The sequence below is a fragment of the Engystomops pustulosus genome, chromosome 4 (assembly GCF_040894005.1).
Source record: "Engystomops pustulosus chromosome 4, aEngPut4.maternal, whole genome shotgun sequence".
In the NCBI taxonomy this organism is placed as follows: Eukaryota; Metazoa; Chordata; class Amphibia; order Anura; family Leptodactylidae; genus Engystomops; species Engystomops pustulosus.
The window spans coordinates 175,920,183-175,937,538 of NC_092414.1; the positions used below are offsets into that span (position 1 = coordinate 175,920,183).

General features: G+C 39.2%; 1 protein-coding gene across 4 annotated transcripts in view; it reads right to left on the reverse strand.

The window, feature by feature from the left end:
• PCSK6 (proprotein convertase subtilisin/kexin type 6) overlaps window positions 1-17,356 on the reverse strand; it is a 131,725-nt gene that overhangs the window by 63,095 nt on the left and 51,274 nt on the right. For all 4 annotated transcript variants that reach the window (XR_011855049.1, XM_072148621.1, XM_072148622.1 and 1 more), the window contains exons 2-5: window positions 14,758-14,862; window positions 2,775-2,885; window positions 2,266-2,409; window positions 539-615 (exon numbers count right to left, since the gene is read on the reverse strand). Coding sequence is in view for 3 of the 4 variants with exons in the window: in XM_072148621.1 (XP_072004722.1) it covers window positions 539-615; window positions 2,266-2,409; window positions 2,775-2,885; window positions 14,758-14,862 (437 nt within the window). In the remaining variant the exon portion in view is untranslated. The remainder of the gene's footprint in view (window positions 1-538; window positions 616-2,265; window positions 2,410-2,774; window positions 2,886-14,757; window positions 14,863-17,356) is intronic.

The window sequence follows — 17,356 nt, forward strand, 5'->3', positions numbered from 1 at the left end:
AATCGAATGTGTAAAACTTCACACCACCAGAGCATACTTTTCAGTTTGCAATTACCTTTTTGTGCCCATCACAGCTTTCTGAAGCGAGCAAATCACTTCTAAGCCGCATGGCTAATCAGAAAAAATAGACTTCTGCCATTAACCTTTTGTTACCCACAACAGCAACGATTAACCAAACTAAGAAGCACAACACAGGGCACCGTCAGCTTTGAAGTCTAAGTCTGGAGTCATACACAATATTTTAACAAATTTTTTTTGTAACGTTTTCAGTATTTTTGTAGATAGAATAACATAACAGTTTGAGTCTAGAGTAAGTTACCATAAATACTACATAATATTTTCGTTTTAATTAATGGTATTTTTGTAGGTCAGTGGCTTTTACAAAAAGTTTATGCTGGCATTTCTCATAGCAGTTAAGACTGGATTCAAGCAACTTAAAAATAATTTAAAATAAATGCTGTGTTGAAGAAGGCTAGAAAAAAAATACATGAAATTTCATTATGACTAGGAGTACTATGATTATGAGTAATATACGCACTTATTTTCATTGCTGGCATCATATCTTGGACTTGGGTCCTGATCATCTCCATTCACATCATGGCTTGCAAAAGGATCCTAAGAAAAAAATAAAAGGGTTTCTTTACGAAAAAAAAAAAACAACCCTTCATGCTAGCAGGCATACTACATATGTCTAATACAACACCCATGCAATACCATTATGGCACAAATGTCTATAGATGCACCGAACTGATCATTCAGCATGGGCCACAGGGTTACATGTTCACAGGTTCCCTACACTGTGCTGAAGAGATGCAATCATATTGAAACAGGGCTGTCTACGGTTGGAAATCTGTATCTTTTGGTATAGATATACTGGTTTGGATTTAATCCCACATCATGTTACTAGGCTTCCTGAAAGTCATGCTCGATGTTAAGGGGGGGGGTGCCTTGCAAGATAGCCAAGAAGCAATATTTTCCTTATCCCACCCTGGAAAACATATTTGCATATTTCCATAATCCCCTAATGGAGCAGCAATGGCTACAAATCTTCACACACCTGCAAGGCGGCCTTAATTGGCAAAGTCTCCAGAGTTTCTAGGGTATGACAATGTACATTACACTCTGTTTTAGGAGGGTGTAATGGAAACTAAAAATGTAAGGTCTTGCATTTACCTTCCATTCCCCAAAGACTTGATAGTATCTTCCACAACACATCCGTTCTTTTCAGATGAATTTGTACTATTTTTAACAGAAAGCTGAACGGTACCAGATGAAAGCAGGTAGGAATTTAGCTTCACATCCTATTTGCATATTTACCACATTAGTAGTCAAAGTTTATTCCCACGACTTGCATCTACTAAAGTCGAAAACCTGAAGGCAATTTCTTAGTTGACCTACTCTTAACAAATTTTAATCAGTTTCTTTTAACCGAATTAATAAGAAACCTTTCCTTCCAACTTCAAACACAGAATAAAGTTCAGATGCAGAACCAGCTCAGAGGCGTTTAAAGGGAGTTGACCACCTCCCCTAAAAGGTATCATCTGCTAGCAGTATGTTGTAGAGAAATGCACAGTGATTTCCAATACACTTTTATTATTTCTGTCCATTATGTAGTTTCTGTGAAATTTGGGTCTTTAACAGCTGGAGTGTTTCACCCATGAACCACTACCCTCTAACCTAGTGCAACCCAGGGGGCTTCTCAATATAAATCCCCTGCTTATGCAACAGAGGAAAATGGTCCAAGCAGGAACATTAGTGCTACAACTGATTTCACACGTGACCGGGTGACTACTTTGGGATCATCACCACCTTTTGCGTCTAATTACGTCTTATTAGCATATCATAAATATCTTTAAAGGTCCACAGGTAAATGATAGTTATGCTATGGCGGGTCAGTAAGGAATGGTTTGATATGGTACCGATTACTGCAGCAGTCAAACATTGACCTCAATGTCACGTGTAGGTCACCGTTGAGGCCAGTGATGACATCATCATGGATCGGTAACTGCACCAACAATACTGGAACAGAGTATTTATATTTAGCAAGTTATTTATTTTTGTAGCCTAATTACTAAAATTATTTATCCAAGTCAAACTGTGATCCTCCCAAAGTCCAGTCTAGAGATTATATGTACATCACAAAAAGTAAAAACAAAACTGAATACAGCATCCCATAATTCCTGCAAAAACTAAATAATTTTATTCATCCATCCGACAAAGCCAGTATTTGAATATGTAAAATGTGTGTTTGCCGGATGTACTTACGTAATTGTGGATAAGATCTGGATGATTTTTCTCCACTCCATCATCGAGGATACTGACAACCACGTTCTTCCCGGTGTAGCCTCTCTGCCAAGCAGCCATCACATTCATTTCTGACCTGCACCGGCTGCTCTTATCACTACAATGCTGAAAAACGAACCAGTAACAATATCAATAATGAACAGTCCCATTTACAAGCAGGTGATAGATTATGTATGTACAAATGTTATATGTAAGAAGCACATACATGAATACTACACATGCTCCCAATTTATTCCCCACCCAAAAATTAGACAGCTCCCTGATTGAAACTTTAATATAGTTTGTCTATAAAAGGTCCCTCCTTTGGTCTCTCCATAAGGAAGCACTGATACATCAATGGGTTAGAATTATCTCTAAATGCCTATAAACACATAAATTACAAGAAGTTAATTTATTTGCACGTACAAACTCTTCTGGGGTTCAGCTGGCACCCAGCAGGATATCAGAATTATAGTACGGAGAGTACTTACCAGATACCACATGTTGGACCATATGGGGTCGTTAAAGTAGAAAAGGTTAGGGTCTGACCGAATGTGCCTTTTAACCCTTTTCTTGATTTGCTGCTGCTGTACCCACTCTACCTGTATGGAAAACAAAAAAGCATCCAATATCTTATTTATTTCAAGTCAATACTTCTACATTATAAGCGATCCATCAAGCAGCAGCTCCTATGACAGTATCTATCTAGGAAGAAAAAAAAAACAATTATTTTTTTCCTGTTTCAATTACTGTTCAGCCTCGGCAGAAAAAAAAAACAAAAACTATTGTGCTTTATTCCATGTTAAAACTCAATAAACAGGACCTAAGGGAAGGAGTGACATGCTGAGAATATAATGAGCAGTTGTTCCCCTACAGGTCTCGGAAAACACTGGAAATCATCAGAATTTATGTTGCTTTGTTGAGTATGACGTTCCAGCCAATACCAAAGGCTCAGAACGAGCAGCTAACATTTATATAAAACCAGCAGATCTATCGATTACAATTCAAATAAGCAAAAAAATACCTATTCTTACCTAAAACCGATCCAGACAATGTTAAATACAAGAAGGTTTTCCAAAAATTCCTAAATAAGAATCTGCTTAAATCATATAACTTTTAATAGCATTTCGTCAATAACATTATCAGCCCTACACAAACAAGATAAAAATAGAAAAAAATCCATCTAGTGTTGCTGGGATGTCCACCCACATATCTCACATGGCCGGTAACGAGCACAGCAAGAAATTGCTTGCACAATTACGCAAACCACTCGGTCACTGAAGGATCGTGTACAGGGAGTGTCATGATGGAAAAATATTAATATACAATCTGCTATTCAAGTCAGAACATTTAGAATTAAAATATTAACTTAATGGGACAGTCTAAAAAGGAAACTTGGTGCAGGTTATGGTTTTACTGCCTTTCACAAATCTGAATCTGGGCATATATCTTAAAGGAGTATTGTGTTGATCACCTATCCCAAGGCTGCTTCCACACTGCCCTGTGCTCACCAAGCCGTAGCCCGGGCGAGTACATTAAAGAGCACTAGAGAGGATGAGGGTGACCGCTGCTCACCCCTCCACTCTCCATAGGTAGCAGTGCCATATGGCCATTCTTACGGACAAAGACAGAACATGCTCCATCTTTTTTGCGGCAACAGCACGGTGAGCTCACGTTGGGCACCGTAGGCATCAATGAAGACGTATCTGGCTGCAAGTTTTATACGTTCCCCTGATGAAGCCCATCTAATGGGCGATACGCGTGGAGCACTCTCACTCCCTTGTGTTGGACCACTTTCCCGGTAATGTAACCGATCTGTTTTTCTACACATGATTATACTAACATTATTAGGGACTGAGTGAATACTATGTGCTATTGAATCAATATAGAGGGCACTTGCCCGTGTAATCAATTTCTCAGTCCCTATGTGATTTGTTGTAACACTGTATGGTCACTATTCTCTCATTTCAATGTGTATTTTCAGAATTGGGTCTTTTTTATTATATTCATGACCTTCCAATGGGAGTTTGCGCTTTGCACCCAAATGAACTCTGTCCTTTGGGTTTTTAAATGATTTTAATAGTCCTTTTTTGATCATTCAATAAAGATTGTTATCCCTTAGCATCTGCTTTCTTTGTTTTGATTTCATGCATTTATCCAGATGTGGGAAAATTAACTATATGGTGCGTGTCACCCCCCCCCCCATATGTATACAATTTTATATGTTCCGACAACAGTTGTGTGAATTCGGCCTTAGAATGGGTTATCAATAGCACATACAGGACATTACTGGGATATGAAATGGAAGCAGTACTAATAAGGATAGGGAAAGAAAAAAAGTTGAGGGCGAAGATAAAACCTACGGAATATCTTTATTAATATTCATGTACTGTATAAGTAATATTATTTCTTTGTTAAATGTTTCAGTGCTGTATTACTTATACATATGCAATTAGTACTATTTAACCACACTTAGTGTCTCTAATTTAAAGATCCTGGGCTTATACACTTCTAAACATGATCCTTCAAGTATTGTTAAATATGCTCCTCTGTTACATGGTGTTGGCCCACTTTGTTGGACTTCACTTTGCGGCTTAAGGTGAGCGCTGCGTCCGGCTATTTTGCTCACTTTATACTGGGGGAATCTATTTGGGAACAATGAAAGCCACAAGGTGGAATATATGATGTTCATACTATATCCCAGGCCTAGCTGTCACCCGACATACGTGGTTAATAGTTGGATTGTGCTAAAATGTCAAGGAATTACTGCCAACACCGAAAAAGGGCTCCGCTAGGGTAGCGGACATGCGTTCCTCACTGTCAGCTGTTTCCCTCTACTGCCCTGTGGCAACTGCCCCACCATGGAATCAGTGCCACTAATATCAGCCACACAGTGGCAGACTATTCCAACACCAGGTATATATAAAAATATTCATTGTGCAGCTCTTCTGGCAGATAGAGCAAGAGGCCAGAGCCTCTCGATGTATCTTGCCAGTAGTGGATTATAATACAAACATTCTGGGGGGCCTATGGCCACCCAAATCACCCAGAAGAAATTCTCCCTTTAAGGGCCTTCACCCATGAAATCCTCAAACATCAGTTTCTATTCCTCATACACATGTACACTTCTGAACTCACGTGCAGTTGACCCAAGTCTGATTTGTAGAAGTCAGGGGCACGATACACTCCTGATATACACTCACCGGCCACTTTATTAGGTACACCATGCTAGTAACAGGTTGGACCCCCTTTTGCCTTCAGAACTGCCTCAATTCTTCGTGGCATAGATTCAACAAGGTGCTGGAAGCATTCCTCAGAGATTTTGGTCCATATTGACACGATGGCATCACACAGTTGCCGCAGATTTGTCGGCTGCACATCCATGATGCGAATCTCCCGTTCCACCACATCCCAAAGATGCTCTATTGGATTGAGATCTGGTGACTGTGGAGGCCATTTGAGTACAGTGAACTCATTGTCATGTTGAAGAAACCAGTCTGAAAGGATTCCAGCTTTATGACATGGCGCATTATCCTGCCGGCCCATCAGATGTTGGTTACATTGTGGTCATAAAGGGATGGACATGGTCAGCAACAATACTCAGGTAAGCTGTGGCGTTGCAACGATGCTCAATTGGTACCAAGGGGCCCAAAGAGTGCCAAGAAAATATTCCCCACACCATGACACCACCACCACCAGCCTGAACTGTTGCTAAAAGGCAGGATGGATCCATGCTTTCAGGTTGTTGACGCCAAATTCTGACCCTACCATCCGAATGTCGCAGCAGAAATCGAGACTCATCAGACCAGGCAACGTTTTTCCAATCTTCTACTGTCCAATTTCGATGAGCTTGTGCAAATTGTAGCCTCAGTTTCCTGTTCTTAGCTGAAAGGATTGGCACCCAGTGTGGTCTTCTGCCTCAAAGTTCGACGTACTGTGCATTCAGAGATGCTCTTCTGCCTACCTTGGTTGTAATGGGTGGCGATTTGAGTCACTGTTGCCTTTATCAGCTGGAACCAGTCTGCCCATTCTCCTCTGACCTCTGGCATCAACAAGGCATTTCCGCCCACAGAACTGCCGCTCACTGGATGTTTTTTCTTTTTCGGGCCATTCTCTGTAAACCCTAGAGATGGTTGTGCGTGAAAATCCCAGTAGATCAGCAGTTTCTGAAATACTCAGACCAGCTCTTCTGGCACCAACAACCATGCCACGTTCAAAGGCACTCAAATCACCTTTCTTCCCCATACTGATGCTCGGTTTGAACTGCAGGAGATTGTCTTGACCATGTCTACATGCCTAAATGCACTGAGTTGCCGTCATGTGATTGGCTGATTAGAAATTAGGTGTTAACGAGTAGTTGGACAGGTATACCTAATAAAGTGGCCGGTGAGTGTAGATGCAGAGGTTAGTCATACTTCTACAGAGCAAGGTCAGGAATAGATGCACATAAACTACTTCTCCTATGACAGCAGGTTTTTATGGAATATTAATAGCAGGGTGATCCAACCTGACGATCCGCTCACTAGCTTTCCAACAAGCAATTGTAGGATTCACAGGAAAGATAGATTTAGTGTTCAGAAACGACGGCTACTAAACAGTAGCAGATTTAATTTTGTACCTGCGGAAGTCAAGCTTGCCTCGTGAATGTATCACCCTTTAGAAAATTAGCATTTTAATTGCAGCAGAACGCTGCGGTTCCCATACAGAATTACAAGTGATACAGACAGTAAAGTATCGCTACTGACTACTGAGTATTCACAGAAAGATTTACGTGTCGATGACCAAACTAACGTGGACATAGACACCTTACACAAGAGCTCCAGAATCCGAGGGTATAGCAATGCTTTACTAATGCCCTGGATAAAGCAAAGCACTGGATTTTCCAGTCTCGCTATCCGGGGGTATACTACCACTACCAGAAGAGTAACGGTAAAATGAACGCATTGGACAAAAGTTTTTGGTAATGGTGTAAATAACCAATAGCCAGAATCTTTCATAAGGCTTTCATAATCGGACTGTAATTAACCACCATCTCTGATCTTGTAAGATCACGAATCCTAAGCATCCAAGACCAACAAAGAAAATATAACATGACAAAGAAAAGTCGCATGGTAGTAACTGTGTTCCAGGAATTCATAAAATTCATACACAATAAGACTCATTAAGAAACTGTCATATACTTCATGTCCAGGAATAGCCTCATTAAAATATGGAAAAGCTGATATGCAAGCGAACGCCTGAAAGAGAACTAGACCCCCTACATAGGCAATATGCTGTTATGTAAGAAATATCACTTAATTGCAATACTAAAATGTGTAATACCCTGACAAACACTAATTTCAACATACACAGGTCAAACTAAATATCAAATACAAATATTAGGTTAGGAACCCTCTTACTGTTGGGTCCAGTAGACACCAATTATAATGGAAAAAGATAATTACTATTTGCTATAACACCCGTCTACTAATAAGGCTTTTCTGGGGATCTTATAAACTATGGTGTCCCTGTTGCATATACAGGCGCTCCCCTACTTAACACCCGACTTACAGACGACCCCTAGTTACAAATGGACCTCTGGATGTTGGTAATTTACTGTACTTTAGTCTTAGGCCAAATAATCAGCTGTAACAGTTATCACTGGTGTCTGCAATTAATCTATTATTAATCCTGGTTCTTATGAAAACCCAACATTTATAAATTACAATTGTCCCAGAGACCAAACAAAATTTGGCTTGGGTTACAAGAATGCAATATACAGTTGCGACTTACATACAAATTAAACTTAAGAACAAACCTACAGAACCTATCTTGTATGTAACCCGGGGACTGCCTGTACTGTACTGAGCAGACATCATTTTTCCAATATGATCACAATTACAATCTTCCCGCATAAGGTGTCCTTTAAGGAAATATCTTACATTTACAGTATCACAGGCTACGTATATGTAAAAGCTTGGATTTCTTCACCTTAAACTCTCTCACTCATGACATCTAGAAGATTGTCGCGTCTCAAGTCTCTGCTCATCCCCATCAATTATTGATAGTCATTTAATTCCTTGCAAGGAACAAGACCCCGAGAGCTTGTCGGAGCGGTGAGCAAAATCTTGCTCATCTCTTGATAAATTCTCTGCGGATATGAAAGCATGTGTACAACGCCCTGCAGCTGCTGAGCCTGGTGTGACACACACAGGTCAGGGAAATGACAGAAAGCCCCATGGTCTTATTATTGACTGCGTATACCTGGCAGTACATGTTTTGTATTATCAATGACAGTACTAATGGTGTGGGGGTCACCAGGGAGGTCCAAGAGAGATAAGTTTGCTTTAAGAAAACAAAGATCTGTGAAAAAACTGTGGTGCCTGCATATCAGAGGCAGTTTGAGCAACTGTGTTATATGTGTGAAATTATACTGCAGAATTTTTATTGAAAAACTACATAAGGAAGCATTTACATGAACATATGAATATCTAGGGCTGGGCGGGCATACATTCGGTGCCATGGAGAGGAGGAGGGGCGACCCCTCTCCATAGAAATGCACTTCGTACGGACAGTAACACAGGGAAAGATAGGACATGTCCTATCTTTTTCCAGTTTACGGAGCAGTAGGTGTGGCACTATATCGCCCCATGCAGCCATTGCCGTCTATGGGGGACGCATGTCATACCATCCCCCATACGGTAGTGTGAATGCAGCCTAAGCGACATCGGGATACACGACAGATTTAGGCCATACAGTTGGAACATCCTTGGAAAACAAAAAGACTAAACATACTGCTAAAAGGTTTAGTCCAAAATGGGCAACTCTAGCACCTTAAGGACCCAGCCCAATTTTTCAAATCTGCCATGTGTCACTATATGCAATTATAACTTTAGAATGAATTTAACTTACCAAGGTGATTTTCAGTTGTTTTCATGCGATGTTGTACTTCACCTTAGTGGTATATTTTGGTTGAAATGTTTTGCATTTATTTATGAAAAAAATTAAAATTTGGTGACAATTTTGAAAAAAAAGCGATTTTCTGATTTCCAAAATCACACATCATACAGTTAGTTTAACCTCTCAGATTGGTTGCCAACTTAACATTATTCATACGTCTCCTTTCTGTTGAAGTAAATCTTTTTATATTATTTTAAGATGTTAGGGGGCTTACAAACTGATCAGCAATTTTCCAAATATTCACGAAAATTTTAGATTAAATTATTTTAAAGGCTTAACCATTTATCAGGGGTTTTAAAAGTCCTATTAGCCCTTGTTAAGCTTCTTAAACATTTAAGCATCGAACATGAAATACAACAAAATCGAGGTTCTAAACAGAATTTTTTAATTTTGACAATAAAATGTTTATTTAGCCCTAAAATATACATGTTCATGCAGGATAAAATGAGAAAAAGTCTCAAATTGTGTTGTGCAGTTTCTCTTGAGGACGGTCATGTGGATGTAAATCATTTTATGGGCCCATAACAGAGCGCAAATTTTGTTAAAACAAATTTCAGATGCTTTGTAGCATTTGCTGAGCCTTTAACATAACAGAACAAGAGAAACCCATAAAAAGTGACCCCATTTGAAATCTAAACCACTCAAGGAGTATTGTAACACTTGTGGTGGCTATACCTCATGGATTCCATTTATAACTTTTTTGGCAGGAATGTAGAAAAAAATCTATTCTGATACCGATTTTTTGTTATATACACTGTATAGGATAGATATCATCATGTTATTTATTTTCTATGGCTCAGTACTATTACAGTAATATTCCATTTATATAGCTTTTTTAGGTTTGAATGATTTTGCTGAATAAAACCACATTTGGAGAGAAATGTACCTTACTTTTGCATCACCTTCTAAATGGCGTAACATTTTTATTTTTTTGTTGATTGAAATGTAGAGCTTATTTTTTGTGGAATGAGTTTCACTTTTTATTGGAATCATTGTTGTGTGAAGTTGACTTTTTGATCTTTTTACGGCTTTTTTTGTTTGGATGGATGCACAAAATTCTAATCTTAGGCATGTTAATTGTTTTTTACTGTATTTACTGTTGAGGTTCAGTACAGGAGACTTACTTTTTATTTTTTTTTATTTTTTTTTACTGTCCCACTCTTGACTTGAACAAGCAATCTAATCACATGTTCAAGTAATACACTGCCATACATTAGCAGATGCATAGGCTGACATGCACAATGCCCTCTGACATATGTCATTGTCATGAAGGCAGCTCTGGGGTCCTCGTCTGGATGCCATAGAGACAATCGGCAAGCCCCGAAAGCAGGGCAGGGAGGTCATCATGGTGGAGGCATGCCTAGGAGCCCTATAGACACCTAAAAAGCTAAAACTACTGATCTGCTACTAACGTGCATTTACATTCAAGATAGTTAAGGGATTAAAGGAAATTTACCATCAAAATCAAGCAGGATAAACCAGGGGCACTTACTCATAGATCCAGGCACTGACACTCTGGTAATCTGATTATATTTGTTGTTCATGGCCTCCTTCCATCTAAAATCAACTTTTAAATGTGTGCTAATGAGCCAGGAAGGCTCTGGGAGTGGGGCATTACCAGAACCTGTTGTGCTGTAGCTTTACAACCCCCCTCCCGAGTGTGTGCAATAAATCCTCTGTTGCAATGAGATGACATTGGGCAGAGGAATCTGTGGGAGCAGAGGGAAGGATGAAACTACCTGAGAAGCTGCAGCACGGTGGGGTTTTGGTAACGCACCCCACAGCCCTTCTGTCTCATTAGCACACATTTAAGAGTTAATTTAAGCAGAAAGGAGGCCATGGGTAACAAAGAAGATTACCACAGTCACGGTGCCTGGATCTATGACTAGATGTCCCTGGTTTACCATGCTTGATTTTGATGGTAGATTTCCGTTAGTGTATTTCTCCACCCATTATATAGAAGTGAAGGGTTGTACTATCCCTTAAAGAGCCTTCTTAATAAAGGAGCCCAATGTCTTAATGTGTTCTACTTGTTTGACATCAGTGTTCATGGAGCCTTACTGCCACAGACTTACAGTAAAAAACCTAAGAGGCAGGGTTTAAGGAGTTCTCCAAAAATAAAAACACCTCAAATAACAGAGCCCTAGGAAATGACAGCATGTCTAGTTGTCTGTTATATGAGCTATAATATCCGAGCACCCCTTTATCTGTGGTCAAAAGAAGGACCTGCCCATAAATGACTCCTGTCCAAGTCAGTCTGCTCAGGAGATTAAAAAACATCATATCCTTAATAAGAACTAAATTGCAACATGTTGGTGAGAAGCCCAAGTGTCTGTGTAACACGCCCTATACAGGTAAAGCATCTACTCATGAGTGCATGGAATATTTCAGCTTCTTCCTGTATGGAATCCAAATAGCGGTCATGATACATTACACCAGATCAGTGGGATGTGATGGAACAGATGAAGCACAGAATGAATGCAAAGACAAGTATTGTATTTAGAAACTCTACATGGCAAAAAGGACCAGAACTTTTCCAGAGTATACTGTTTTCCACACCACCCAAAAAGGAAAAGCAGCCTGTCAAATATTACTAATATTCAATCTGAGCATAACATACTCAGTTTCTCTACCAATTTTTCTTCAATAACTCCTCCAAAACACAAGTTGGCATAAGCATTTAGGAGCCTGAAACATCTAGACAGCCATAATCATCTACATCTTTACCTTCGTCATTCATCGAAGGGGGAAGTGGCGGCTGCTGGGTTCTTTAACACCGCTATTACTTCAGCACTGGACTCTACAGAACTCAACCTCACTACAAGTGAATCAACGAAAAACCCTAGCCAAAAGTGCCAGCTTTCCCACTGGTATTGGAAGAAATCCCTCTTTGAGGAAGACTACTCAGTTTTATTCAGAGAGCAATATTAATTTCATGGTGCTGTACATTCAATAATGGGGTCACATACATTACAAGAACAAATGAAAGTACAAAAGACACAATACTACATTCAACAGTTGAACAGTCTTATCACCCATTAGATCACCTACACAATCCTCAATCCTTACAAGATCATCTTCATCACTCTCGTACTAGCACTTTTCTCACACCATCTCCCATGCTATCCTCAGTCTTGAACTTGCAAAACACATCAGAATGTCCGCCAAAATCCAAACTTCCAAATGGAAACCCACCCGTTTAGATAGAATTACCTACAAGCAATAACCCTACTGCTTTTCTCCTAAAGTCTTCCCATATAACCTCCCTAATTTAATATGCAATAAATGAAACATTGGTCACTTGATATCCAACTATGCTAGCCCTCAATCCTTTCTGTAGGACTTGTTGTGCTGCACTGATTCTATGTAACACACTAACCCTACTCATCGTCACCACCTGACCTGGTCGCAAATATCCGTTTTATTTGTGAGACACTTGTTGGACAACTCTGTTCTTTATGATTTTGTTTGCTTAAGTAATTCATGCAGCTTTATTTATATTCCTGTTGCCAACGCATATGAACAAATTTGGCACTATGTACCAATTATGTCACTTCTATTCAGTTTAGAATGTAAGCTCTTAGGGAACTGCTCACCTTTTGTCTGCTTGCTTGTTCATGTTGCACTATATAAATAGAGATTATTAATATTCTGTTGAGAGCTGGTTGAGAGTCATGACAGTGTCCTACAGTAGGTGAGATTTAGAGGGCATGAAAGCAATCCTAAACTGTACTAACAAGTAAAAGGTACTCCATTAAAGTCACAAACATTAAAGTAGTAAAGTCAGCGAGGTGAAGCCCCACACCGTTTTGTCTCAAAATATTTCCAGGAAAGAAACAAATTCGAGCAATTGGACGAGGAAGAACAGTTGATGATTGCAGAGAAGAGTAAAAAAACAAACAAAAAAATCTGTAGTCTGAGAACTCTAAGGTTCCCTAATGGTGCCGGCATTAACTGTGCATTTCACTTGTGCCTGGAGTTACAGTACAAAGAGTCAATCTGTATAGAAAGGATACGTAATCCTAAAGCAAGATGAGTGCAAATGGAGTGAGGGCGTAGAAATGTCATACTGCTACATAATAAAAAGTGTCATTACATGTCTGGAGAGACTGTGCTTAGTCCAAAAATAACTGCAGCAAACTCGACAACACTTCTAAACTCACACGTTCATCCGCAACTCAGACGTTAACCATTTTACTGCCAGACGGAGCCAACTAAACCGTAACCTAGCTCCCTGTCAATGTTCACAACGTACTTACTGTCTTAATCATTGCCCTAGTTACTTTTGTAACACATTGTCCCTTAAAGTGTACCTCACCTTTTAGAACAAAAAGTGATGAAATCCATGGTCCAGTGTATGTATGTAAGGAACGCTGGTCAGTATAGAACTTGTAAATCTTCATGTTTAAAATCTGTCTGTCTAGCTGTTGTAAAACTGGACACCACCAGCATACTGTGAGGGAGGGGTAGAAGTTATGGAGAGGGGATCACCTCGGACCGCCCCCTCATGAATATGCCAGACCGCTGTAAGCTTGCCAGTTGCTTATGGGGAGCAAGAAAAGGTAAATAGATATTTCTTTTTTCCCCTCCAACAGTGGGAGACGGGGCTGCCGGAGGGGTAAGGGGACACTGGCTGCTGGAGGGTGAGCACTGACTATTGGCTACTGTGGGGTACATACAGGCCATGCCGGTGTCTCAGGTTATTTAGCAATATGTTCAGCTTTGTGGTTGCCCACAAATGGCTGATTGTAATGGTAATTCTGTATAAAGGAATGTAACTACTAAACAGCTTGAGTAGATCCATTTATACAGTAATAAAATAACAGTTGCTACAACAAGGCTGATGCACCCCACCCAATGAACTTAGGATCTGCATTTTATTAATAATGATTTTTTTCTTGCTATATGTTGCAGAATAAATGATTGCTCTAACATTATGATAGGATGCCACCATATAAGATCACAGCTTCAATAACCGTGTCTAAGTGATTCATAAATGATTAAAGCTTGACACTATGATGCAATGTAGCTTTATTGCTTTATCAAAAGAGCAGAACATATTCTGTAATGGAAACAATATAACAGTTGAAAACTTATCCAATATTCACACATTTTACTGTTTTGTTGTATATTGAGGAGCACTTCCCCCTCCCCCACTGTGTGCTGAAACTTCCTCTGATGCAGTGTGATTAAATCAAGCAGAGGAAGGGAGAAGGGGGGTAGACAGTGTAACAGCCTGTGAAGCTACAACACAGAGGGGTTCTGATAACAGCCACCAAAGGTTTTCTGTCTCTTTTGCATAATTTTAAAGGTTGATTTTAGAAGGAAGGAGGCCATGACAAATATAAAATTACCACAATTGTGTTGCCTGGATCTATGAGTAAGAGTTCCTGGTTTATCGCGTTTTATTTTAATTGTGAACACGCATTTTTAAGAAGTTTATTTGACACAAAATGTCACATTAGGTTACATTAGATTACTTCTAAACCAGAACCTGCACATCCTCACCTATTACTGGAGATGATCATTACTTACATCTGGATCCATCTGAAGAAAGTTGTGCATTCCTCTGCTGCTGTAGGTAGACCGCTTAATGGTCTTACTGTGATAAAAATGGTAATAATTCTCGAGATTCCCAATCTGCAATATCAAAAAGAAATTTGAAAACTTTAACCTACTATTTTAGGACATTCCCCCACAAGTCTATAGACAAAGATTGTTTGCATCTACTGTAGGACATAATTTGGCATTTACAAAAAGCTTTTCAAATCCTGACCACACACGGGGAAATTTATCAGAAGTGACTGAGAGCTGCCCATGGCAACCAGAGTTTAGCTTTCATTTTCCCACAGCAGTTTATAAAAATGAAAGCCGAGCCCTGATTAGTTTCCATGGGCAACTAGAACAGTTTTACCTCAGCCACTTCTGATAAATCTCCCCCACAGATTCTATACCAATCTTCCGTAAGAATTTTTAGGACCAGCCTTAAAAGGTTTTTTCTTTTATTGATAATCATGCCATAAGGGGGTAAATGTTAAGTAATCAATGAAAAAAAACTTAAAGTAAAAATAGGATCGTGTTGGACACTTTATAAATTTTTAAGACATTTTTATTCAAATGAGCTTCTCTGCTCGACAGGTTGAATAGGTCGAACCATTTATCTTCTTCCTATGCTTTTTTACATGTCAATCATCCATTGTATAAAAGGTTGTATGCTAGCCAGTGTAGAAAGAAAAACCATATACCATTAAGCACAGCCATGTCCACAGTGGGATGCAAATCTCACTTTTTCTAGAAAAATATAAAACTCTTAGAAAGTGATATATACAATGCTGGTTTTACTTTGAAATGCATTCATCTAAGAATTGGAGAGAGGGAAGTTTTTTTTTATTACTTCAGGTCCCCATTCATACTCATTGAATTCCAGGAAGGTTACATATATGCGTTGGTCTCCATACTTCTTGGGCTAAAAAAAACCAATGTAGAACGGGCAAAAAAATAACATGGGCACTAGTTTTTAGGATTATAGTATTATTTAACAATTGCAGAATGAGTCATAATAGAATGGCTTGTGACAGAAAGCTACACATAAAAATGCCAGCCCTTCTTTGTGTTTTTTACATAGTGTTAAGGAGATCGCGCTGGTTTCGGACGCCATCTTGCGTAGTGTCAGCCATGTTAGATGAAGCAAACATTTTAGCCCACCTCTGTCCAGTTAAATGTCATTATTCAGCCATTTTTTCATCATCTGCCTGAAAGGATTTCTCCTTGACACTTGTTATAGATGGTTGTTCTCCTTCTCTTGTTTTGGTTAGTAAGAAGCTTCTGGAGACATTCTCTGTACATTCTGTAGATAAACATGTCTGTGAAGAAGGCCCATTAACTTTTCCCCAGAATGTGCTGGTGAATTCATTATGGCCAATAGCATTACAGTATTCTTATCTCCTCCTTCACGCCCCCAATGCTGTTTTTTCTGTGTGTGATATTATGTATTTGAGAGATTAAACAAGAGAGAGAAGGTCTTTACATACACTAAGAGACTGACGTGTGTCTTGGTTTTATTCTCTCCTCCAGGTACCGGGAGCCATGAAATATTTAATTTGAAAGTCACCTGTACAACATGAAGGACTGTTTAGAGTCCTAGATAAAAATGTCTAACAATAGTGACACAAACATGAACCCAGAGCCTAATGGTTGTGGAAAATGAACATACTATATGATAGTACTTTCATAGGAACTAGCAATAATATTTACTAACCAATAATACTATTTTGTGGACCAAAAGAGAAACTATTACTAATAGCAGCAAAAAACATGCCCATCACTAGTGTTGAGCAGCCCCCTCAACCATTTATGCCCATGATCGGTGCCTAGTGATCTTGTACGTTAATTCTATAAATGCCTGGTAACACCTCTATAGCCCTTTTTTTTTTTAAACTGTTTTATTGAAAAATATGCATAAAACAAAATAAGATTCACAAATCTCGCGTGCAAGCGAGAGAAGACATTACACATTATGCAAAATACAATAATCATCCTGTACATAGATCAAATCTATATGATAATAAAGAAAAGATCATACAATTCTTATAACTCTATAATTATTTTAACTTTACCACGTGGGTATTTTCCCACTTGGATCGTAACGTGCTACTAGTTGGGATTATCATGACTAAGGTTTTATCAATCAGGCTTGGTATTGTGGTTCAAGTTCTATTTCCTCTAAACAAAATATCTTCAGGACTAAGTGATGTAAGTGGGGATTCACACCAATTCCTCCACACCTTATCAAATTTCGCTAAGCAACCTCTCTTTTTATAAATCACCTTCGCATATGGGACTGTCTGGTTTACTAGCTGTAGCCATTGTGTGAGAGAGGGATCAGAGTCACCCATCCATCTTAGGGCAATAGCTTTCCTAGCTAAGAATAGTGATTCTCGTAAAAAGATTCTCTCATGATGTGTCCAGAGTTCATCGTCTAATACACCAAAAAGACATATCAGTGGGGTTTTTGAAATGGGCTTATTTGCAACTTGGGATACTACCCCCATCACCGAGGTCCAAAAAGCTTCTATACATGGGCAGGCCCAATACATATGCCAAAAATCAGCGGGGGTGTGCGAGCATCTCAAGC